This window comes from Octopus sinensis, linkage group LG5, assembly GCF_006345805.1.
Source record: "Octopus sinensis linkage group LG5, ASM634580v1, whole genome shotgun sequence".
NCBI lineage: Eukaryota > Metazoa > Mollusca > Cephalopoda > Octopoda > Octopodidae > Octopus > Octopus sinensis.
The window spans coordinates 76459640-76487566 of NC_043001.1; the positions used below are offsets into that span (position 1 = coordinate 76459640).

General features: G+C 36.4%; 1 protein-coding gene across 1 annotated transcript in view; it reads left to right on the forward strand.

Annotated features, from left to right (window-relative positions):
- The window catches only part of LOC115211802 (F-actin-capping protein subunit alpha-2), a 48237-nt gene that overhangs the window by 14465 nt on the left and 5845 nt on the right, over positions 1–27927 (forward strand). Inside the window, exons 3-8 of the mRNA XM_029780505.2 lie at positions 9571–9634; positions 12591–12642; positions 15765–15828; positions 17283–17353; positions 18977–19192; positions 25275–25359. Of these exons, the coding sequence (XP_029636365.2) occupies positions 9571–9634; positions 12591–12642; positions 15765–15828; positions 17283–17353; positions 18977–19192; positions 25275–25359 (552 nt within the window). The remainder of the gene's footprint in view (positions 1–9570; positions 9635–12590; positions 12643–15764; positions 15829–17282; positions 17354–18976; positions 19193–25274; positions 25360–27927) is intronic.

Sequence of the window (27927 nt, forward strand, 5' to 3'; positions counted from 1 at the left end):
TAATTGGATTTGGATTCAGTCCCACTGCTTGGCAAGTGTCTTCTACAGTATCAGGCTATCAAAGCTTTGCAAGTGGATTTGGTAAGTGAAACTTGAAGTTCATCATAAATATATCATCTCTGTGTGTGTGTGTGTGTGTGCATAAAATGTGCATAAAATGTATGGTGTCTTGTCTTGACATCACATGATGGTTGTACATGAGTGCCACTGTCATATAGGCAGTGAGTTTCATTTCTCAATCTTCTTTGAAAACCATGTCTAGTCATGGGAAAAGTCTTACCTTACTTGGAAACAAGTGAAGATTGGCAACAGAAAGGGCATCTAGCCATAAAAAAATCTGCCTCTACAAATTCCATCCAACCCATGCAAGGATGGAAACATGGACAGTAAACCAATGATGATATACACATACGTACACTGGTGGATGTTAATAAAGGCATGGTTGCTCTCACCTCCCATTTCTCAGTTGTATAAGTGAGAGAAATTGATTGTTCTATGTAGTCAAGTTTAAAAGCACCTTTTACTTTTTCATTTGTTTGTTTCTGTATTTAAAAGTACATCCTTCATCAGTCTCTAGCTAATTTCTGCTACTGATAACAGTAAATAACTGAGATAATGGAGAAATCCATTTAATTCAATATCTAAGGCTACAGTTTTTTTTTAAAAAACTGATATATATATATATATATATATATATACATACACAAACACAGATACATGCATTGTCACTTTCTCTCTCTCACCACATACTCCCATCATTTCAAATAATTCCTAAACAACAAAGAGATACTTGTTGAGAGAAGTAGCTCTTATACCAATGCTCTTCGTGTCTCTTATGTATGGGTTTGGCTTTTAAATAAGATATATTTTTTCTTTTTACTGTAAGCACTGTAGAGTCATGTTAAGCTTCCAGTAAGCTGCATCTGTTATGTAGGTTCACTACCTGGCTAAGCCGTTTATTTATTTTTCACTTACATTCTCTAACTATGCTCCATAGAGCTATTGGAGAGAGATGAGTACCTGCCTGTTTGATTTAGTCATAAAGAACAATTTTCCTATTCTTTTACTTGTTTATAGTATTTTTCTTGTGTAGTATATTTGAACTTTTGAGTGATAGGCTTAATATGCCTCCACCTGTTTCATGGGTGCCTTTAGCAGGCTTTACTCTGTTGCAAGCAGTGAAACCAGGCTCTTCCTTTCTTTTCAAACTATGTTTTTCCCTGCTAGCACAGAGATGTTCAGTCAGGTTGGGCATCAACTATAACAATCTCACCAATCTGAAGTACCTACATTTCATGAGCATTTTTTCCTCTACCTTCCTCTAATGCCATTATGAAAAAAGGCATTAACAGTTATGAGATCCAATTGTTGTTGAATACTAATTAATGATTAATTAGTTTTAAAATATCTAATAATTAATGTGAAATTTGTATCTGATAATTATGGATTTTTGATTCAGCTCTGAGCCAAAAGCTTAGAGAGAGGGGAAATATGATACTGTATTTGATGGCATATGAGATGTCATTGCCAAAAAAAAAAAAAAAGAAGCATCCTCTTTACCCTTGCTTTAGTACACTAAAACTTTTTCTGAATATGTGCTGCTGAAATTGTAGTGTGCATAATATTCTCGTGCATTTTTTTTACCATCAAGTATTGTAGTTCTTTCACAAGACTATTGGTTGCACATTTGAAAAGAATAGGATTTCAGTGAGACACGGAAGTTTACTTTCAAACTGCACACGACACTACTGTTTTTGTTAGTTATAAATGACAATTACACTGTTTTAATGTAAAGAGTAGCGCAAATTTAGAGGAAGAGGAAATTTAATTTTTTCTAATATTTGACTATTAACCCATCCTCAAAGGATGAAAGATAAAGCTAACCTTAGGAGAATTTCAACTTAGAATATAAAGGATACTAACTAAAAATATTTCATTTTTGGATTTGGTTTGCAAGATTCTTTATGTGAGTTTGTGTGTTGAAGCATATTCTGTTGTGTCTGGGGAGAGTCATTCTCTTTTAGTGCCTTTTAATTTAACACATTCACCAGTTCAAAAGGTTGCAAGATGCAACGAAAATTTTAGAAAAATATATAAGTAAATGAGTGGAAACTTTACCTGTGAGTGTGTTAAATTATAAGGCACTAAAAGAAAATGACTCTCTCCAGACAACAGAATAACTAAAAATACTGTAACCCTTTAGTATACAGATTACTCAGTCAAATGTAATGCTTATTTCTTCACATCATTTAAAATTAATCCTGCATTTTCTTGTAGGTTAAGTGTAAAAAGTTGGATCTGGTCATTTTGAACATAAAACAGGTGAAATATTTGGGCCTGATGTGGCTGGCTTAAACATGAGATGAACAGAGTATTTGGGTCAGATATGGCCCGTTCAAATACTAAAGGGCTAAAACTTTTTGTTCAGTGCCCCACTAATTTTAATTGCTTACACAGGTACAAGCTCACACTGGTAATTTAATTTGACTCAAGGTTCAAAAGCAAAGTTAACAGAATTTGAACTCAGAACAATATAACTAAATGATGAAAGTGTTTTGTCTGCTGGTTAATTGATTCTTTCATATAGGCACAAGGCCACAGTTTTGAGAGGAGAGAAGCTGTAGTCAACTCAGTGGCAATTAAACTTGGATTGAGTTTAAAATCAGAGTGTAATGAAATGTCACTCTCGACTGTCTTTATATAAAAAATGAGATGGTCAAAACCATGTGATTGAATTTTGAAGAAACTGAAAGAAGTGTTGTGTTTTATCATTATAATCATTTTACCACCAAGTTTTCCTTTGTTTGCTATCTCTCACCTGTTATCAAGCAAGGTGATATTTTCCTATCCTTAGACATGTCTCATGGAAGACTGGAAACAAATTCACTTGTATGACTGATATTTGCTTACAACCATCATATGATGTCGACATGAGTGCGCACGCGTGCACACACACACACGGGACAGCTTTTTTGTTTTTCCATCAACCAAATCCACTCACAAGGGTTTTATTGGCCTGAGGTTAAAGTAAAAGACACTTGTCCAAAGTGTTGTCCAATGGAACTGAACCTAAAACTATGTGGTTCCAAAGGAAACCTCTTAACCACACAGTTTTGGAGGCATAGAAAGGAGTATGTGACACTGACAACTGGAAATAACTGGACGATATCAGTATCTGTTGCTCTCACATCTGGGGCGATTTTGTTTCACCTTTGAAGTATGCTGTGTTTTTTTTTAACACTATATGTCTTTAAAGGCATCTCCCCTGGATGAAATACTGAAGCTTTCTAGTGTTTAACAACACACTCTTTAAATATTGATATTGATAATGTGTGTGTTTGACGTGTATGTGTTTACACCTCATCTTGACATGGCTGGATAGTTGTAAAAGAGTGACACCATTACATAAGCAAGGTTATTTCTTTCCAATTTCCCATCAAAACATGTCTGTTTCATCATCATGTAGCATCTGCTTTCCATGCTGGCAAGGGTTAATTTGACTGAAACTTGTAAGCTGGAGAGCTGCACCAAGTTCCAGTCGGATTTGGCATGGTTTCTATGGATGCCCTTCTTGATGTTTGTGAGGAAATATTACTCTGTTTGAAAACAAGTGAGAGTTGGTGAATGGAATGGTGTCCAGCCTTAGAAAATATGCCTTGAGACATTCTGGCTGACCTACGCAAGCATAGAAAAGTGAATGTTAAAACAATGTGAGTAATGATGGGTCTTAGCTAAAGAGTCCTGAGGTTACAGACTTTACTCATTGCAAATTGTTTATTGGGAGTTTTAAAGCTAAAGATAGCTTTGTTGTGAAATATCTTTATTCACTGGGATTGTTCACTGCTGTGATCTAAGCTATTAATTTCTGAATAGACTACATCCACTGGGATTGTTTGTTATTAATGATGAACATTCATTACTACCTATCCTAGATCTTGGTCTACATATATTCTTATTAATCAAACTAAGCCAGAATATCTGTAATTGGCAGAAACAGGCTCAGACACACGCAGATAAATAAATTGTAAATGCTTGATGTGTGTTGTTGTTTAGCCCTTGGTTAACCTAGAATTGAGTAGGCCTATGATTAGGCAATCTAGCCATGGTTTCCCTGTCTATTTGTAAACAACATATCCTAGACTATTCTCAAAATTGTCCTTTTTTTTAAAGATGGTAGGTTGTGTGTGTGTGAGTGAGTATTAACTCTTTTTTTTTTTTTTTTTTTTTTTACCATATTTCTGTTGAAATACATTGCTTTTGTTTCTATTAATTTATAAGATAATGGAGAATTTAGTAAAATAATTTTGTCACTGTTGAGCTGCCATGACAAATTTGTCCAGAAGGTAATAGCACCAGATCCTCCCTTGGGTTTAAGCGGAGAGGTGGTCAGCTGAAGATGTGGCTCATGACAATCAAAGCAGATATGGAAATTGTTTTTAAGAATCCATCAGGAAAATGTAATGATGATTACCTCTGGACTTTATGAAGGGGTGCCTGAGGACAGTATTCCCATGACTATTCTCAGGAATAGTGGGTGGCAAAAATAGGTGGATGGATGGATAAAAATTGAAAATGATGGTGGATATGGTCAAATAATTTATTTATAGAAATTGTATTTGTTTTGACTCTTTACATTGAATTCAGATCCAGCCAAAGTCAACTTTAGCTTTAATCTTTCTGAGGTTGATTAAAATATAGTACTAGGTAAATACCAGGGGTTTATATAATCACCTGCCAACTCCCTCCCAATATCTGACCTTGTGTTTGTTAGAAACAATTATTCTTGCCATTATTTTATTTTTTTATCTTTTACTTGTTTCAGTTATTGAGGGACACTGGTTTGAAGGGTTTTAGTCAAACAAATTGACCCCCAGTACTTATTTTTTTAAGTTTGGTATCTTTTGCTGAACTGCTAAGTTACAGAGACATAAACATACCATCAATTGTCAAGCTGTGGGGGTGACTAACATAGAGACACACACACACACACACACACACAAATATATATATGATTGGCTACCACATAGTTTCTGTCTACCAAATTCACTCACAAGGCATTAGTTGGCCCAGGGCTAGTAGAAAACACTTAGTTGCAAAACAAACTTCTTAACTACACAGCCATTCCTGCTTATTAAAATTGTCTTTGTTCGGGCTCTTTGTTCTTAGTTCAGGACCTTACCACGGTCAACTTTTTCATTCTTCTGGTGGGGTCATTATAATTAACCCTTTTGATACCAACCCACCTGAGACTGCCTCTGGCTCTGTAGTACGAATGTCTTGTTTTCAAAAGTTCTGAATTAAAATCATCCACCAAACCTTAGTCACAATTTATGTTCCTAACACTAGCTGAATGGTAACTAAGTTATTTTACTAAATACTTTGTTATATTTAAAATTAATTGAAAGAAACACAGAGCATCTCAACAGAAGTATGGTAACAAAAGGTTTAAACACTTCACTACAACCCACAAATTTCTAGCCATGTGTCTTTATTAGAAACAATTATTCTTTTCATGTCCACAACTGTTAACAAAGTTCATAATGGCCAACTCATTAGGTCTTACACTTGAATCTACAGTATGTGTGAAATCAATAACAAACACTCTACATCAGTCGTGAGGAAACTGTAATCCATAGGACTTTCTGACTGGCACACCTAACAAAAGAATTACCTTGAATATTTTTTTTTTAGTATTGCAGTTTGCCTGATGATGAGCTATGTCTCATGTGGCCTACTTCTTGAAACAAAATTGTCCATGCCTGCTCTTTATGGTTGTTTGATTTGCTAGAAATAGTAGCCAGATTTCCCACTAAGTCACACCTCAGTATTTAAAAACAACACAAAATAAGGTAGTCCTGACATCCCTGAAAGAATGTGGTCATAATTGCTAGCATGCCTGTTTTGATCATAAATCTGTTGGATTAGGTTTCATCTGGACTAAACAATAACTGCTGACGGTTTAATTATCTCAACAGGACACTTATTCTGCATTGTATCAGTTCATGTTGCCATTGAAGAAATAGATAACAAAAATTACCTGTGAGTGTTTTTCTAGATTGACTGTGTCCTATATCTATACAGGAGTGGCACATACATTATTGCATCAAGGCACATGCGTGTCTGTGTTGTAAGAATTTTGCTTCCTAACCATATAGTCTTGGGTTCAGTCTAATGTGTGGCATCTTGAGCAAATGTTTTCTACTATAGCCCTGGTATGACAAAAGTCTTGTGAGTGAATTTGGTAGACAGAAACTGAAAGAATCCCATTGTGTGTGTGTGTGTGTGTGTGTGTTACTGTCTTCCCAGTCTTCTGTGAAAACATGTCTGATCATGGAGAAATGTTACCCCACCGGGAATACTTTGGCCAGATATACATATGTGCAGTACTATTCACGTGGCAAGTTTTCTACAGCCGGATGACCAGCCAGTTTAAATACCAAAGGGTTAAAAAGACAGCCAAAGGGTGTAAGAAGTAGCTTTTTTCTAATGACAAGTTAGAAACTATATATAAATACATATATATAAATGTTGAGCTGAATGTCTGGAATCTGACTTTAAGCTAGCTTATCTACCAAAGTGACATGTTTATCAGCACCACCCTTGGAAGATAACCACAATAGTTTCGGAATATTTGTCATCACCACCACCACCATCCATCATCATCATTGTAGAAATATTCCTCAGCATGTCATTGTAGTTATCATTACCAAGTTATATATCCATCCTTCTAGTACCACTATGTCTATTGTGTAATTGTTATTTAGTTGAACAAATGGTCCATGCATTTTTCGTACTCTACCTCCTCTGATCACCTAAAAACAAAATGAAAAAGTCATTTCACCTGTCTACTATAACTTGATCTGTTACAGTAGGTATCAAATTTCAATGTGCTACTGTGTCTCGAGAGGAGAAAATGTTTTGTGCTTCCCTCAAATTATTGTCAATTAATGTCCACTTTTCCAAGCTTCCATTGATCAGTTGGAATTTGTTGAGGTTGATTTTTCAATGGCTGGATGCTCTTCCTGTCACTTGTATGAAAGTAATGCTCATTTACAATCATTATTTGATGGCAAGACAAAGGTGTAGACTCTCTCTTTCTCTCTCTTTCATACACACCCGCATGATTGCATTTCTGTTTCCATCTACCAAACCCACTCACAAGGCTTTGGTCAGTTGAAGGCTATAGTGGAAAATACTTGCCCAAAATGCCATGGTTTAGAAGCAAGCTTCTTAACCACACAGCCATGCCTGCATGTTGGATCAAAATGGTACTGGACTCATGACTCGAGTTAACTCCTTATGTACAAAAATGTCACAGCAGCAGTTTATTAGTTAGGTTGTATCTTAGATACACAAGCCTAACTCTCTTATATATTTTAACATTTAGAAAAGGGTTAGGATTACAACTTTGGTTATCTTTCTACTAATTCTGGTGACAGCCAATGTAATGAGATAGTGGGAACATGTAGATGCTACTGCTCCTACTATTGCCATTCTTGAAGAAAGTCAAGCAAATATTTGAGTGCTATCTGTAAGTGCAGTGCCTATGTCTGCCTTAAGTCAGGTCTGCAACTAGAGTATGCATAATATTGTGCAGTAGTATTATGCACTAGCAAGTTGTGTTGGTGTTGTACAGGAGTGCAGTGGATAATCTTACAATTCTATTGTAAAATATACCAATCTTCAATCTGGTTTGACACCACAATTGAGTAGTTGTGGTAATAGTATGGACTACATTTTGATAGCTATCAGGGTATATAGTATGGAGGAAAGCAGTGTATACAACTAAAGATTTGTCAATTTGGATATGCCATGCTTCAGTGAAGCTACATTATGCTGTTTATATTACTTTGCTGGTTGGCGAAGGAAATTGTACCTTGTATGTGTGTGGTGCAGTGACACAAATTATTGTAAAAAACAATGGAATTTGGCTCGCTGTGGACCAAATGTTATATGCGGATTTTGAGGACTGCCATGTTTGCAGCTACTCAGCAACAGTAAACTAGCAATACATCATTTTCATTTCATGATAGTCTGTCATCATTAACAGGTATGACTAACTGACTGTCTAACATCCAGGTGTTTGGTAAATTTGGTAAAGCTAAATTTTGTCTCGTATGACACCATGTTGCCCTCTTCCTTTTAGACTCTCTTTCTCTCTCTTTCCTTCCCTACCCTCCTCTTCTTTCTGTCCAAAGTAGACTATGATATTGAAGTATTTCTGATATTCTCTTTGTTGCGACAACTTGTATATTATTAAATTTTTGGTTTATTTATTTATATATATATATATATATATATAAGCTCTGCTTTCCTCATAGTTGTTATATTTATGCTGTATTATTATATCCACTCTTTATAATTAAGCCAGTCAGACCCCCTGTCCTCTTCTCTCTCTCTCCTACTCCTGTCACTCCCTCATTTGTAATTAGAAGAAAAGTGTTTTGTTGTCAGTCTTCATGTAATGAGCCATGACTTGGAATTTTCTTATAATTTTGTGTTGGAAATGTAATCAGTCTGTGCTGTGTATGTGTGTTTGTGTGTGTCTTTTGTAGTCTCACATGTACATAATGTGTATTAGTAATTACTTGTCATCCCACACATATATTGTGTCTTTTGTGGTCCTGCATGCACTTTGTAGTCTCACATGTACATAGTATGTATTAGTATCCTTTTCTGATCCTACACACACATGGTATCATTTGTAGTCCTACAGGTTCATAGTGTGTGTTAGTATGAGGTGTAGTCTTACATTTACATGACACAGTTTTAGTTGAGTTATTATTAAATATATGTATTGTCTTGTACATTTTTCTTTTCATCTCTGCTACAACTACTTTTTAAAGATCAGGATAGTGTGTAGAGCACTGGTTAACTGAATGATTAGCATATTTTGATGACATGGAAAATACACTTTTCTTTTTTTCATTGCAAAACAAACAGAAAAAAAAAGGACTTGAAAATTACCATACATCTTTCATGATGCTAGTTGAGTTGTAGCTTTCTTAGGGTTAACTGATGTCAACCTTTATGTAGATTTAATGGGTGTCAGCAGTGTCAGATATGGTATGATCATCATCATGGTGTGTGTCACATGAATAATCACAGGACAGTGAAAGTGATGAGTCTTGTGTTGTGTACTACAATAATTCTTGGCATAATAGGTGGCCATTGTGTGGTGATTTTGCTCAATGACAGTGGGCATAAGCATTCTGTTGGCTTACCCTCACTAATAATTTTGTCTGATAATAGGCATTTAGGGCATACCTACTGGACACTGTCTAGTCATATATTGGCAAATATAAAAAGATTTTTTTCCTAAAATTAGATTTTTGAAATCAGGGTGTGTCTTCCACAATGCAGCATTTACCATGCTGCAAAATATGGTACACAGAATTCCCTTGACATGCTATACAAGATTGTGGTATGGTAACATAGAGAAGGTACATCTGGTAGATGACATTTCCAACATCAATTTGTGTATATTTATCTGTGTGTATGTGTGTACACAAATATGTGTATGTATTCTATATATATTTATTTATATGTATTCTCTTTCTTCCCATCTAGCTGAAGATAATATCAAATTTCATCATCCATGCTCCTCCTGGAGAGTTCAATGAAGTTTTCAATGGTATGTTAAATATTTTTCTTCAATTCTTTCTTTCCTTCATCTATGCATGACCTGTTCAGAGAGTTCATTCCATATTTCATTTTGCCCTGTCTGTACTACTACCCCATTCTATTTAGTGGGTTTTTGCTATCATTTGTTATCTTTGGACTAGTTACTTAAATTTTTAACATTTCTCACTTTCCATATATTTTTTGAGGAAAATATGTACTTGACTTTTTCTGAGTGAAGTTTACTTGAAATAGTCCAGCAGCCTATCCTTGAAAGGTTTAACTTTTTACGTACCGGTGGCATGTAAAAAGCAACATTCGAGCGTGATCGTTACCAGCGTCGCCTTGCTGGCACTTGTGCTGGTGGTATGTGAAAAAACAATCGAGCGAGGTCATTGCCAGTGCCGATGGACTGGCTCCTATGCAGGTGGCACATAAAAAATACCATTTGAGCGTGGCCATTGCCAGTACTGCCTGACTGGCCCTCATGCTGGTAGCACATAAAAGCACCCACTACACTCTCGGAGTGGTTGGTGTTAGGAAGGGCATCCAACTGTAGAAACTGCCAGATCAGATTGGAGCCTGGTGCAGCCATCTGGTTCACCAGTCCTCAGTCAAATCGTCCAACCCATGCCAGCATGGAAAGCAGACATTTAAATGATGTTGATGATGATATATATATTGTAGTAAATCTGTGAGTTAGCAGCAATTTGTTGTGTAGCTGTAAGGAATAAAAATCACACACACAAAATAAAGATTGTGAGACAAGAAGACAAACAAATGGTACATGGGTTCAAACAAACAAAACCACATGGCTGAAAAATGTAAAGTGCAAAAGCAGCAATGAAGGAAGTGCACAGTGAAAAGAAATACATCAATGGAAGAAGCAGTGTTTCATGTGATACCTCAAGTAAAAGAATAAGAGAGACAAGGTGAAAAGAAAAAAATGTTACCATATTTTACAACATCTGTATATATGGCACTCTTAAAGTAAAAATGCAAAGATTTAGTATTCTGTATTTTTCTTTTTCTCTTGCTTCTCTTATTCCTTCTTTTTGATAAATGATAACACCCCAAAGCTTAGATTCACTTTCTTTCATTGGTGTGTTTATTTTCATTATTTTTCTGTTGCTGTTTGCTTGCTTTGTATTTGTGCACTTTTTCAATCAAGTGATTTGTTTGTGGTGAGAGAGTGTCACGCAGCTCTGAGGATATAGTATGATAGTTTGAGCATGTAATATGGGGATATAGTGTGGTATAGTTGTCTGTTAAGTATGATATATTTTGATGTGAATACATGTATGTGGTGTTGTGCTGCAATCTGGACATGCTTCTCTGAAGCAGTCCAAGCATGATGTATAGGACATATGCAGACATCTGGATGTTTGTATGCCTTATGTTGTGATGGCCTGAACATACTGTGAAAGGGGTAGTTTAACAATCAAGATTATGAGTGGAATTCCAAATATTTTCAGTGGTCCACAGTGTGGAAATCTCAGTTTTTTTTCTGTGAATTAAGTATGATGTGATGGACAGAGCATGGTAGCAGGATTTAGGTATATTCTTGCATGTTGGGATTTATTGTGGTTAGTAGTGTTGCTGTTGAGTCATGATTTAATGTGTGAATATATTGTTAGAATGTGCTTTAGTATCAAGTCTCTTTATATATAAGACTGAATCCAAAGAGTCCTATATTATGTAGTAAAATTGGCAAGAAAAGTGAACTTGCTGTAGGGAGTGAATAACCTACCCACAGCAAATGGGGTAATCAATGTTTTGGACAAAGCTCTTCTTCAGGGGAAAATTGATGGGAGGATATAAATCTGCTTCTCTTTAATTTCACTCCTGTCTGTCAACTTTTTCCTGAAGATGGACTCAGCTTCAAACATTGGATTTGCTACTCCCCAAGGCAAGTTCACTGTACTCTTTTTGTCAGTTCATCACCATTTATATTTATATATATATATATATATTATATATATATATATATATATATATTTATATTTATTTATATATATATATATATTTATATATATATATTTATATTTATATATATATATATATTAATATATATATTATATTTATATATATTATTTATATATATATATTTATATTATATATATTATAATATATATTTATATATATATATTTATATATATATATTTATATATATATATTTATATTATATATATATATATATATTATATATATATATTATTTATATTTATATATTTATATTATATATTTATATATATATATTATATATATATATATATATATATATATATATATATATATAGAATAATGAAGGCAGCTATACATAATATAAAACCAAAAAGGAAAAATTCAATTGTTGCTAATTGTGACTGACAGTGCAGGGTAGCACCTACATTGCTAGAAATAAGTTTAAAATCCTTAGCCGCAAGAAGCACTTCTGTGCACTGACAGGAGAGATAACTGCTCCACAGTGAGCGAAATCATCATACTAGACTAGTTTGGCTTAAAATTAAAGCTCATTAGTGGTAACTACTCCACCACTGGATATACATACATATATATATGTGTGTGTGTAGGTAGGTATGTATGTATCCTTGTTAAACAAGCAAAAGACCTTCTGTTTAGCTGTTCAACTTTTCAGATTTCAAACTTTGAATTGTTAGTACAAGATGCCCTACATAATAAAAAAAAAGAGGAAGTGGTCACAGTTTAAATGTTGACTTTGTGATAGTTACTATCAAATAACTATTGACATTGGTATATGTAGGGGGAAAGAGGTAAGACAGTTCAAAGCTGAATCATTATTTATTTCTCTTATGTATATTGCCTGTTATCAAGTTCTCTCTCTCTGTCTCCCATTGTCTTTTTCATTTCCTTTCCATTCCCTTTCAACTTTATCTTTGTTTTATCATTTTGTATCGCTCTCTCTCTCTCTCTGTTGCTATGAATCTCTCTTTTTTTTTTACCTACAGACGTTCGTATATTACTGAATGAGGACCAGTTACTTCGGACAGGAGCTTCTGGGTAAGTTATTACAGACAAATGCCCATTCTTTCTCTCAGAGTATCTTTTTTCCTCCACCCACTCTGCTATAACTCCCATTCAAACATCTACTACCTTAGGTGAAATCATGTCATCTCTCTGTCTGAGATGAAAGAGGAATCGATTACTACCCTCTACACTACATGTGACATCAGACTGCAGTCCATGACAATGTGGGGGAATACAGTGGTGTACTTTAGAGTAGTTCTATGTCCAGTATGCCTGTTTATGTTTCACTATTAGTTATTCATTTAATCTACATGTCTGCTAGCTTTTATATTTCTTTCTCTCTCACCTAAATGGTAAAGGTCAAATTTTGTATTCTCCCATTTTGCTGACATCCGTGTATTGGTTCCTGTCTAGTAGTAGCTAAAATATCACCATTTACCAAGATTTAGTTCACACTGTTCAGTAGATGTGTTGTAAACCTCTAGTCCATTGTTGTATCTGCTTAATTAGTGGTGGGGAATGGTATGGGGAGATTTCCTATGGCTTGTCAAAGTAGCACTGAAGTAAACTCCGCTTTTTTTTTTTGTGTGTTGGCTGCACACCAGCTGAAGCCATTAAGGGAAGCTTGTATGAATTCACTCAGCCTATTTGAAATAGCAGCTAAATCTCCCTCATATGACTCTACCATTTTAAAAGGAAGGAAGGATACCTTGATCACTTCCTCACCTTATATGAGTAACCATGTGGCCCAGAAACCTTTTCTGCTCTAGTCCTGTCTTTCGTACTTTGTCTCATCTCTTTGCATAAAGCCAACTTTCTTGGAATTTGTAGCTTTGCAAGCTGCATGGCAACCTCACTGGTGCTGGCACCTTGAAGAAAGTTCTCTGTACACATTGTACAGTGGTTGGCATTAATAGAAACCATTCCAAAGTAGATAGCGGAGCCTGATGCAGTCCTTCGACCTATCAGATCCAATCAAACCATCCAACTCATGCCAGCATGGAATGTGGACATTAAATGATGTTGGTAGGATGGTTAACATTAGATCTGCTTAAGACTTAATTGGGGGCTGAACAGTGACAAATATGTGTTGGCAGTTGCAGGATGTCCAGACCTCAGTGAGTCCCATGTCTTCTGACATTTGATCAAAAGCACACCAAGCAGATCACATCAGAAGAAAGTCTGACGTTGTTTCAGGCAGATCCACCTGGTTTCTTTGAACATTTCCTAAGCCAGGATGAGTGTTGGCTTCATCACTTTGAGCTAAGGACAGAGAGGCAGTCCATGCAATGGTAACACCTCTCCTCATCTGCTCCAAAGTAGGCCAAGGTTGTTTCATCTGCAAGGAAGGTGATGGCCTGCATGTTTTGGGATGTAAAAGGCATTGTGTTTATTGACTCTCTTCAAAAGGACCACTCCAGCAATGGAAAGTACTATGCCAACTTGCTGAGGCAGTTGCAAAAAGCTATCAAGACCAAATACCCAGGAAAATTGGTAAAAACAGTTTTGTTTCAAGATAATGCTCCAGCACACGTCTTTGGTTTCAGTGGCTGCTGTGCATGACTGAGGCTTTAATACCTTCCCCGTTCTCTTGATTTGGCGTGGTCTGACTTTCATCTGTTTCCCAACATGAGAAAACACTTAATAGGGAACCAGTATTGCAGTGATGATGATGTCATATCAGCTGTTGCTGCTTAGTTACTTTTGAAGTCTGTTGAACCATTAGATGTCAGCTTACCTGGAAAGAAACAATTAGTTGAAATTAATGTATTCAAAACTTCACAGCTCTAGCATCGCTCCTTCGTAGTGAGCCTATGAACCTTTCAGCCCAACCTCGTATATATTGTTTTTAAACATAGTATATCCATAAAATATTTTATCTCGGATATAAACTGCAGTAACTTGCCTGTCAACTGTGTATATACATTATGATAGGTGACTATTTTAATTTAATACTGCTTCAATTGCAAACACCAATGATGGTGAGTCCTGATCAATGGGGTTGGGGTCTACATTGATGACCTGCAGGTATATCCTTCGTTACCAACCATGTTTCCTCTACAAGCCCAAGTGTAGATAGTGCTACCAATATCATCACACATGAAGGAGTGCAGAAAGTATCTTTGTATTAAAAACCTGCAGAGATGGTGGATATTACTTATAACATCTTCACATAGTAGCATAATTAAGTGTTGACCTTTGGCAAGATATAACACCTGTTCAACCACCCTGCCAGGGATATGGCAAAGACATGGAGCTGCAGCATGGTGGATTGTGAAGAGGTAGCGGAAGATCTCAACTGAGCCACCAGTGCTTCTTACATAGATGCTGAACGGAGGAATCTTAGAAGATCAACAGTCAGGATCAAGCTCTATCTAGAAAGTAACTGCAATGCATCAATAGGGGTGGTGTCCATGGTTGTGTAATCAGCAAATGAAAGATTTATTATGAATCAAGCTCTTAATTCAAATTCATACAGATGGAATTGGATGGCAATGTAGAGTCGTGGGAATTTGTGAAAGCTGCACGACCAACAAATGACCATTAAGTTTCTTTTTTAATGTGTTTTAATCCTACTATTCCATTTTGTTTTTTGTTCCATTTATAGATGATTCCTGTGTTTCCTGTTAGGCAGCAAATTTTTAAAACATGCTAACAGCATTTTGTTTGTTCCAACTCTGTGCTTGAGTTTAAAACCTGCCAAAGTCAGCTTGCCTACCCATCCAGGATAGTGGATTGGAAGGGATGAAGAATGTTAGGCCAGATGTTTTGTGATATTTGTTCTGATTCTTTGCATTCTGAGTTCAAATCCTGACATGGTCTGCTTAAGTGATAGAATTAATCTGTCACATGATTTCACACCACTATCTTCAGTGATTTTAATACTGACCATTTGCAAGTAGTTTGGCCATGCCCCCAGTTTGCAGATACTGTTCTCCCTCCTGCCAATCTTAGAGATGCTGCCTCTCTTCCTGAGTAAGGATAAAAAGGTAGGAATGGCTATGTGATTAAGAAGCTCACTTTGCAACCATGTAGTTTTGGGTTCAGTTCCACTGTGTAACACCTTAGGGACAAATGCTTTGTGAATGACTTTGTGATTTGTATTACTGTTATTACCACTTTGTTTAATCTCTCACTCTCTCTCTTAATTTCAGGGCGTTTGCTAAATACAACAAAGACCAGTTCACTCCTTGCCGGATAGAAGGCAGTGAGGAACAAGTGAGTTATTAGTTTCTATCTCAGACATTGTAATTGTCAGTGGACTCTGGAATTCAATCAATCCATTAACCTTTTTGACACCAACACTCCAGTGGCTTAATAGTTAGAGCGTTGCACTTGTGATGGTAAAAAAAAAGTAAAAACAATAATCGTTTTAATTCCTGGATTGGGTGGTGCATTGTGCTCTTGGTCAAAACCAAACATTTTGATTCATATTGCTCTGCTATCACTTCGACATCTGGTGGTGTGGCACATTATGCACTTGTATAGCCAATGTTGATTTAATAGAGTGAGTGAGCTAATGCACCGCTCAAACATTCAATCATTATAAACTAACCATAGTATAAACAAGTCGTCTGTACTTGTTGTGCAACACCCCTCTGTCAATTACGACAGGAGAGACCATCATCATCACCAAGCTGTCTAAGACTGACTTTGGTTCCATAATATAAATTCCCTGTTTTAAAATAATTTAAATTAAATTCTTTCCATCAAAATTTCATGTTTATTTAGCCACTAGCTTAATAAGGGTAAAGTTATTTTGATAAATTTTTCCTTATTTTCAAAGAAATATGGCAACAAAAGGGTTAAACTCTCCTCTCACATGGTATGGCTAGTTCAGTACTAACTGATATTTGAAACATTAACCTTTCTCAAATCTAAAGAAAGATAAATTAAAAAAAGATAAAAGAAAAACTAATAATAGATTACTGTTCCAAGTTAAAATAAATATTTGTAAATTTTTATCTCTTGGTATTTTCAGCTGGCTTTGGTATCTTTTGCAATGCACATATTTATCTTCACTGCTAAATCGTTATTATTATTTGTTTAAATTTCTTCAGAATTGAGAAAGGTTAAACTTTTAAATGACTATTTTGGAGCAACAAGAATTTAATGGGAGAGGGCTGTTGTGACTTCAAGCATAGGATTTTAATACAAGTGTTGCTTCATATATATATATATATATATATATATATATTATATATATATATATATATATATATATATTTTTGTTTCTTTTCAAAAATATTTATTTACCATTTAATTTTATTTGTTATAGACATAGGTGTGGCTGTGTGGTTAAAAAGTCTGCTTCCCAATCAGATAGTTTTGGGTTCAGTCCCATCACATGGCACCTTGGGCTGACCAAAGCCTTGTGAGTGGATCTAGATAGAAACTGAATGGAGCCTATTATATATATGAATTTTTGATTCCTCATTCTTTTTCTTTGTATGTTATTGCATACATGAGAAGAATTCTTCATCATTTCTTAGTTCCTTATAGAGACTCATAGTACACTACAATTACCAAAATCTATTTTTATAGAATTAAGCAAAATGAACAGTGGTTCATATTTGAGTAGACTTTTGCTACATACCAAGTCTCTATTGAATATAGTGACTTTTTTTTTTTTAACTTTTGCAAATGAAATTTTTTTTTCTGTTTATATTTAGGTTTTGATTACTGAATATGGTGACTTGGGTGCAGGAAGATTTTTGGATCCTCGAACAAAGACCACCTTTAAGTAAGTGTACATCTTATGGTTTTCAGGACTTCAAAAATATATGATTTTTTGTGTAGAAATAAGAGAAAAGGTGCATTCAGTATGTGTGTGTGTGTGTGTGTGTATGATCGTCAGCACCACTTAACATCTGGTCTCCATGCTGGCATGGATTGGACCGTTTAACATGGAGTTGGCTAGCAGGGTGCTATTTGGACTCCAACCGTCAATTGTGGCATGGTTTTTATAGCTGGCTGCCCTTCTTAATGCCAACCACTTAAGTGTGCTTGGTGCTTTTTACATGTCACCAGCATAGATGTGTTAACACAGCACTGCCATGGGTGCTTTTTAAGTGGCATTGACACCTAAAAAGACAAGACTGTGTGGAAGGCAATGATTTTACTTAGCTTGACGTGTCTTATCAAGTACAGCACATCTCCCAGTCCCTTGTCATTTCCTCAGTGATGCACAATGTCTGAAGATTCTTTATATGCACATCACATGTGAAGTAGAGTTTATCTATTGGATTCAAACCTAAAGTTTTCCCTGTCATTTTTCTGAGTTTAGTATTCAATATTTTTTTAATAATAGAAATTAATAATACAAAATTCTCAGTAGCTATGTAGTTAAGAAGCTTGCTTCACAACTATGTGATCTTGGGTTGCATAGCAACTTGGGCAAGTGTGCCCTGAACTATAGTATGGGCCAACCAAAGCTTTGTGAGTGGATTTGGTTGGCAGAAACTGAAAGAAGATTGTGTGTGTGTAGATGTGTGTATTTACCTATGTCTTGTGATGGTTGTAAATGAGCATCACCATCATACAGATGATGTTTGTTTCTTGTTGTTCATGGAGAAATGTTACCTTGCTTGGAAACAGCGTGGGTGGTGACAGGAAAAGCATTCAGTTGTATAAAAATCTGCCTCAACAAATTCTGCCACTCATGCAAGTATGGAAAAGAACACATTAGATGGTGATGCTGATGAATATAGAGGACTCACATTCTCTACAAACAAAATCTTATCTTTCGTCCATTACTGCCTTCAGATAATCTCATTCTGCTGTTGATATAGGGTAATGATTATCAAATATCAAGGTTAAAATTGTCTCCATTCACAGTTTGTGAGTTCTCTGTATTCAGTGTCAGCATCACCATTTAATGCGCACTTTTCCTCTCATGAATGGGTCTGATGAAATTTATTGAGATACGGTTTTTTTTTTCTGTAGTCAGATGCCCTTCTTGTCACCTGTTTCCAAGTAAGAATATATTTACTCTTTGGCCTGATATGCTTTTTTGGAAGACTAGAAACAAGACTATATTGCCTATTTGATGGTGATGCTCACCTACAACCATTACATGGATTCAAGACAAGTGTACATGCAAACACACACAATGGACTTCTTTCAGTTTCAATCTACCAATCCTGGCTTTGGCTGTGCCTGGGCTTTAATAGAAGACACTTGCCCACAGGGTCGGAAGCAAACTTTTCAACCATAAAATCACACACCTTATGTATTAAAATAAAAATTTATAAATTAACACTGTTTGTTTCAGCTTGTTTTACTATTTTTCTTTATTTTGAGCTGTGAAAATTTGATTCCATTTTTTTTTTTTATGAAATATATTTTCATTTGTGTTTCCTATCAGATATGACCATTTGCGGAAAGAAGCCAGTGACTTCCAACCTGCTGAAATTGATAAGGTAGCTGAACCGTGGCGTGCTGCTATAGAATCTTCATTTACTCCCTATGTACATAACCACTACAAATATGGCGTCACTTCTGTCTATGGTAGCCACACTGATGGCAATATCACCATCATTGCTTGTGTGGAAAGCCATCAATTCCAACCCAAGAACTTTTGGTAAGTTTTTATTTAGTTTTTTTTTTCTTTCATTTTAATATTTTTAACATTTTAACATTTAAGCTGGCTGAGGAGTGTCCAAGAGATCGGAAATGGCCACTTGGAAGGTCTCCATGACAATGGGAAGATGATTTGGGTCAAGATGGAAAAGAATGGCACAATCAAAACCAAGCTAGAAGCTCATTGGACCATCGGTGAATAACAGCATCTGATAGTCTGGTTGATTCTGTGATAATGTGAAACTGGCCATATCAAGCCCAAGTATTGTGCTTTGTGTTCAAACCAACCAGATTTTGCCTCTCGCATCTATCTTTACAATGTCACTTTAAAAATAAGCTACCACATCACTGAAATATCGAATCTATGAAACAATGTGAATTAATAGGTGCAGGTATGGCTGTGCAGTAAGAAGCTTGCTTCCCGACCACATGATTCTTGGTCAGTCCCACAGCATGGCATCTTGAGGCTACTATAGCCTCAGGCCAACCAAAGCCTTGTGAGTGGATTTGGTAGATGGAAACTGAAAGAAGCCTCATTATATATATATATATATCTGTTTCTGTGTCTTTGTGTCAGTGTTTGCTTCCCCATCACCACTTGACAACCAGTGTTGGTTTGTTTACATCTCTGTAACTTAATGGTTCTGCAAAGAGACCAATAGAAGTACTAGGCTTTTAAAAAAAAAGTCCCAGTGGGGTGGATTTGTTCGACTAAAATCCTTCAAGGCGGTGTCCCAGCATGGCCACAGTCGAATGACTGAAAGAAGTAAAAGAATAAAAGAAAAATAAGCATTACATGTGACAATCTGAATGCTAATGAGTACTTTCTAGTATGGTGGATGGCAAAACTAGTAGAGCACTAAGCAAAATGCATTGCATTTTTTAGGTACGGCACTTTAGTTTAAATTCCTTTCAGGGCAGATAAAACACATACTAGTAATATACTGGGGTAAACTCCCCCCACACACACACTTCCGAATTTGTGACCTTCAGCTTATGTGAGAAACTCTTATTTAATCTCAAATCATTTCCCATTGTGGAGACCGAGAGTGAGATTTGGTTACTATTTCTGTCAGTTAAAGTAACCATTCACATGTTCTTGCCTTGGCTCAAATAAGTCATTGCTGTTATTGAGGGCTAAGTAGATGGAGCATTGACGTTACCAAGATTCCAACTTAGAACATAATGGAAAGGATCCAAATACTCTTAGGATTTAATCATGCTGCTATTTCTACAATTCCACTTTTACAATCATCATGTTAAGTCCACTGTTCCATGCTTACATGGATCAGACAGAATTTATTGAGCTGCATTCCCTTCCTTTTGCCAATTTTTATGTTTCCAAGCAAGGTAATATATCCCCATAGCCTGGCATATTTTATATGGAAGAATAGAAACAAACATCTCTTATGCAACTGGATTCTTTCTATTATAGGCAGGGAGGATTCTTTCCATTATAAGCATAAAGTTTGAAATTTAGTGGGAAGAGAGGGGTGGTCTAGTCAAGTACATCAACTGTTGTGATCAACTGGTACTTTATTTTATTTTCATTGAAAGGATGAGAAACAAAGTTGACCTTGGTGGAATTTCAACTCAGAGCTGGTAGGAATGCCATTGAGCATTTTGTTCCAGCACAGTAACAATTTGATTCTGCCTGCTTGCTGTCACCTTAATAATAATTATAATAATAGCTTCTAATGTAGCCACTAAATTTGGGTAAGTGTTAGTTGATTATTGATTGTAGTACTTGACTGGTACTTATTTCACAACACTGACAGGATGAATGGTAAAATCAGCCATGGCTGGATTTGGTCTTAGAATGCATTGGACACAACTAGATATAATAATAATAATAACAATGTTAGTGAGGATGGTGATTATAATTGTTTAATCAGTAAGTAGTAATGTTTATTCACTTTATTTACTGAATAAACCTGCTTTTTTATTTTTAAATATCCTGTTGGAAGGGCCTACATTTTCAGACAGTTTGTCTTGCATTAATGTTGGGTTGGCTTCATTTAGAAATAGCAGTTATTGTAACTTGTTTAAAAACTCTCTGTTCAAGCACAGATGAGTGGCACTAATACCTTTTAGCTCAGAGTGTGTATATATATATATATATATATATATATGTGGCAGATGCTCGGGAGCATTAACCTCCGAAAATCTGCAGAAAACAACTTCCGTCACTTTCCAGGGGGAAAAACTAGAAGTAGTTGATAGCTTCGTTATCTAGGTGACCAGTCAGTAGTGGGGGTGGGTGCGCTGAAAGTGTAACTGCTAGAATAAGAATAGCCTGGGCAAAGTTTAGGGAGCTCTTACCTCTGCTGGTGACTAAAGGCCTCTCGCTCAGAGTAAAAGGCAGACTGTATGATGCGTGTGTACGAACAGCCATGCTACATGGCAGCGAAACATGGGCTGTGACTGCTGAGGACATGCGTAAGCTCGTGAGAATGAAGCCAGTATGCTCCGATGGATGTGTAATGTCAGTGTACATACTCGACAGAGCGTTAGCACCTTGAGAGAAATGTTGTACCTAAGAAGCATCAGTTGTGGTGTGCAGAGAGACGATTGCGCTGGTATGGTCATGTGGCGAGAATGGATGAAGATAGGTGTGTGAGAAAGTGCCAATCCCTAGCAGTTGAGGGAACCCGTGGAAGAGGTAGACCCAGGAAAACCTGGGACGAGGTGGTGAAGCACGACCTTCGAACTTTAGGCCTCACTGAGGAAATGACCAGAGACCGAGACCTTTGGAAATATTCTGTACGTGAGAAGACCAGCAGGACAAGTGAGCCCAGCCCACTTATGAATGCCTTTCCTCCCTTGGACACAAAGACCGGTTGAGGCAAGCGAAGTCGATATAGAACCTCATCCGACGACAGACACCCATCCAACTCCCCATGCTTGCGAAGACATGTTGGGGCAAGCGAAATCGAAACCGAATTGAACCAGCCAGGATCCCTGGCCTGGTGGTACGTAAAAAGCACTATCCGACTCGGGGCCGTGGCACGTAAAATACTCCAATGCGACCGTACGACAGGCACCCATGCCAACCCCCTTTGCTTGTGAAGACATGTTGGGGCAAGCGAAATCGAAATCGAATTGAACCAGCCAGGATCCCTGGTCTGGTGGTACGTAAAAAGCACTATCCGACTCGTGGCCGTGGCACGTAGAATACTCCAATGCGACCGTACGACAGGCACCCTTGCCAACCCCCTTTGCTTGTGAAGACATGTTGGGGCAAGCGAAATCGAAATCGAATTGAACCAGCCAGGATCCCTGGTCTGGTGGTACGTAAAAAGCACTATCCGACTCGTGGCCGATGCCAGCACCGCCTCGACTGGCTTCCGTGCCGGTGGCACATAAAATACACCAATCTGACCGTGGCCGTTGCCAGCCCCGCCTGGCACCTGTGCAGGTGGCACGTAAAAAGCACCCACTACACTCACGGAGTGGTTGGCGTTAGGAAGGGCATCCAGCTGTAGAAACATTGCCAAATTAGACTGGAGCCTGGTGCAGCCTTCTGGCTTCCCAGAACCCCGGTCGAACCGTCCAACCCATGCTAGCATGGAGAACGGACGTTAAACGACGATGATGATATAGTGAGAGAATGAACGTGTATTCCTTATAGCATGTTTCAGTATTTGGTAATTAATAATGTCACACTTTAAATGCGATACATAGATACAACTTATGTGATATCGTTAATTGTTGAATACTGAAACAAATGTAATAACAGAGTATCAAGTTCATGCCTCTGTTTTTTTTTTCTGCCTTTATTTCATTATTGATGTGCTCTTTATATTATGTTATAACACTTCCCAGACGAAAAGGAATCCATTGGGGTCAAGCAACAGTGTGAGCTTAATGTGATTATTCCTAATAAACACCTCTCAATCTGAACAGTAAATTTGTTGCACACTGAACAAATCCATTCCCACTAATATGTGTGTGTGTGTGGAGTTTTTTGTGATATTTCCCAATGAAATACACTGAAAAATATCAGACTTGGAGAGATTTAGTGAAATCCCTTCTTTATTGGTTTCAATAATTTGATTGCAGCCATGTTGGGTCACACTACCTTCAACAGGTGATCATATTATTCTTAAGTTATTTTCAAGTCTAGTACTTTATTGGTATATTTGTTGATCTACTAAGTTACTGGACATAAACAAATGAATATAAACACAGTCACACACACACCCACACTCATCATTATCATCACTATTCCATGCTTGCACAGGCAGAATTCCTATGACTGGATGTCCTTCCTGTCCTGTCTCCAGGCATGTTTTATCACAGGGGACTAGAAACAAATAATGTCACTTGTATGGTGGCAGTGATGCTTGTTTATAGCCATCACACAAACACATGATGGCTTTCAGTTTCTGTCTACCAAATTCACTTACAAGACTTTAGCTGCCTCAAGGCTGTAGTAGAAGGTATTTGCTCAAAGTATCATGCAGTAGGACAAAACCCAGCACATATTTAGAAAGGAAGCTTCTTAACCACGCAGACATGCCTTTGTCTGTGTATAATTTGTTAACTGGTAAATTATACAGAAGCCTATCACACAATCACATACACACACGATAGACTTCTGTATAATTTTTGTTTATCCATTTTCTCTTATAATGCATTATCTAACCCAAGGCTATCAGAGAAAACATTTGCCTACACAATATTCCTTGCATTGGGATTGAATTAAAAACCGCATGGTTGCAAAATGAACTCCTGAACCCCACCCACATTAATTTTTTTAGCTATTTCATTAAGCTGGGATTGAGTTTTAAATTAAATATAAACACTTTAAAATAGGTGGGTGGTTTTTGTATCAAAAAACCAGAAGCAGTCTCAGGTTGATTGGTATAAAATGGGTTAAAGTACTTTCAATGTGCTCAGCTCAAAAAATACCTAGTGAAAGTATCAGTAATTCATTTAATAAATTGTATATCCACATCATGTATTGGTATGATTTCAGTGTATAATTTACGAAATTGTCAGCCCAATTTCTGCAGTATACAACAAGATCAAGAAGGCCTTATTTTAAAAGAAATCTGACAAATGTTGAAAAATCATACTGGTTTTTTAAACTAATTCCTGATAAATGCTTTTTGAGTTGGCAACTAATCATCATCATTATTCTAATGTTAATTTTCCATACTTGCATGGGATGAATAGAGTTTATTGTATATTTTCTATGGCCAGATACTCTTCCTGTCTGCAACCTTTACCTGTTTCCTAGCAAGGTTATATTTCCCCATGACCAGATAATGTTTTTCACAGAAAACTGAAAACAACCAACCTTGCTTGTATGTCAGTGATACTCATTTACAACCATCACGCGATCTCTAGACATAAGTACTTGAACTCACACACACGTTTTTAAACACAATATTTACATGTTACTAATTTTGGCTTTATCAACTATTCACAAAGCAAATGATTGGGAAGCTGACTGCTGAACCACAAAGTCACACTTGTGCCTATAAGCTAGTAATAGTTTTAAAGCATACACGTGTTTTTAAAGGATAGGTAGCAAAGGAGAGACAGTGCCCATAAACTATGAAAGCTCATCCAGGCTAAATGAGATTGATTTGAACATGTAGGAAAAGCCAATGGACAATAACAGAATTGCCTAGATTTGTGATTTGAGTTAGAAAAAATTGGTTGAAGTATGTTTAGCTTGCAGGGTCTAATAACTGATACAGTGTGAGTAATGTAAAGAGTAGGCTGAGATGGATTGTCCTAGATGGAGAGGGTTTTTTTGCATTGCATTATTAGAATCACATTGCAAAATGTTCCAATGAACCAGTGGTGTAGTGTGCTGGTGAGTAAAACTGACTGATGATAGTGTAGATAATTGTGCTTCTGTCTCATGAACTGTGCTCCACTGTAGTGTTTATTCAGTCTTTGTAAAGGGTCAGCAACTAATCAGGGAGGAATTTGGTATTTCTTTGCTCTTAAAATTCTTAGCATTCTAAACATTATTTCATATTATATATTGAACACTTTTATAGTTTACTTTGTATTTCGATTCGTATGCTAATGTAATTAATATCTGTATTTCCAATGTTTTATAGGAATGGGCGCTGGCGCTCTCAGTGGACTATCACCTTTAATGAGAATGGCGGTAAAGTTGACTTGATAGGTCTTCTCAAAGTGCAGGTAAGCAAGCAACTATGAATTTTTGGATGTTGAACAGGGAGGTAATTCTTGCTTTAGCAAGTGTTTAAAGGGAGGTAATCAAAGACAACTTTTTATAATTAAAAAAACAAAATGCGCTTGCATATACAACATGCGGCAGAAAAAAATTCGTCGTTGCTGTGGCGTTAGTGGACATAGACAGGTGGTAACGATGTATTCATGTAAATAATGTTTTACTGCTTTTTTTCCCCCCACCCATCGTAGTTTGGACTTCGTACATCCTGTGATAACTGTTGAAATGTTTAACAAAAATGATGGATTGGGGAGGTTGTGTCGCATCCTGTATATAAGGAGTTATCTAGACCTTTTTTTCTTAAAATTAACAGAACTCAGATTAATAAAGAATTGTAGTAGTGGAGATTGGCGGGGCTATGTTGAGGACATTAATGATGTTAATGAACAGCAGTTTCTCACTTTTCACTTTTGAAATCATTATTACATAACTTAGTAGTTTATAACTTTTGACATCAGATAATAAGTTAATGTGGGGATACAATTTGTGATATTCATCAATAGTGAAAGTGCATATACTAGTAATAGTATATTTGATAAGTCTGCTCATTGTTAATCTATGAGTCTAAAACAGTTCTCAGCTGGAGTCCATATAAAATTTTGTTGTTAAAATCTATGGGCAATAAATTGGTCAGATTTCTACAACACAAAATATTTTAACACCTTTTTTTATACAATTCCTTACATCTAATCTAATATATGAAAGAGAGATGTGTGTGTGTATATTCACTTTTCACATGAAAACAGCTTCATTTACTTCCATACTTGTGATGTATGAATAATTTGACCTCAGACACATAATAGGGTCTTCATTTAATTTTTTTTATTAAAAATAAAAAATGTTGCTTTATATTTATGATTCACTTCTTTGAAAAGGTTTCTCAATGTCAACTTCTGGCATTGATGTAAAAGCGGTGAAGTCTCACTTACTATTTTAATGTTCACTATTTGTAAACAACTACCATAAATTACTGAAAGAACTATTTACGAAGTTCACAAATTTAAATATTCGGTACAATATAGTTTTTAACGTGCTTTTATTTATACGATTTTTTCATTCCATGTTTATCTCATTCATTGCTTTCAATGTTTTCTCTGCCTGTCTCTCTCTCTCTCTCTGATTTCGTTCTGTACTCGCACACTTTGTTAATTTCTGTAAAATTTTAAAATTTATTTTCATTTTGCACGCTGTGTTCAGTTCTCTATTTGTAGTCAGTCACACATGCACATGCGTTTTTGTATGTACGTTTGTATGCATTTATGTGTGTGTGAGTGAATGGGTGTGTTGTCATGCATGCATGCATACATACATATATAAATATATATATGCATTCATCTTTTTTCTGTGTGAGTGTGAGAGGGAGAGTGATGTCTAAGTGGCACTCTTTCTCTTTCACACACATATACATACAAGAAAGATGTATGCCTATTTACGTATATACATATACATAAACAACACACTCCTTCACTCACTTGCTCTCTCTCTCTCTCTCTCTCTCTCTCTCACACACACACACACACACACACACCACACACACACACACACACACACACACACACACACACACACACACACACACACACACACACACGCATCCATTTCATCTGATGTTTGATATTGTATGTATCTGTGTATGTGTATGCATGCGGCATTCCATAATCACTAGAAAAAAAGCAGAGGAATTTTCTTTCTTGATGCTCCTGGTGGCACAGGTAAAACATTTGTAACATTGCTTCTCTCCAAGGTAACAAAAAAAGAATTGCAGTTGCTGTACTATTGTCTGGCTTTGCAGCCACCATTCTCCCAGGAAGACGAACAGCTCACTCTGCTTTTAAATTATCACTAAACCTGGTCACAAGGGACAGTCCAATTTGTAACATAAGCAAAAATTCAGGTTCAGCAGAAGTGTTGTGCTAAAGCCACATTATCATTTGGGATGAGTGCACCATGTCACAGAGGTGCAATGGAAGCTCTTGGTAAGACCTTACAGGACATCAGAGGCAACAACAAATCTATGGGAGGAGTTACATTAGTTTTATCAGGAGACTTCAGATACACATTACCAGTCATTCTGAGACGAACAAGATCTGGTGATATAAAAGCATGCATTGTCTTCACACCAATAGAATAAAGTACTAAAATTCTCTTTCGATACTAATGTGTGAGCTTTATTACATGGAGACCAATGTGCAAAACCGTTTTCAAATTGGCTTCTCTAATTAGGAAATGGAAAAGTACCATTTGATGGGAATGGTGATATGAGATTGGTTCATATTGTTGTCACGGTGAATTCTCCAGCTGATTTGAGGAACAGGGTATTTCCAGACTTAAGTAATAATTATAATTCACATAAATGGTTGTGAAAGGGCTATTCTTGCTCCAAAAAAATGTGGAAGTAGCAAGGATTAACCATGAGTTAATGAATAAGATTCTAACAGTCATTAAGGAGTACAAATCAGTTGATTCAGTCTTTGATGAAAATCAAGCTGTCCATTACCCAACAGAGTTCCTTAATT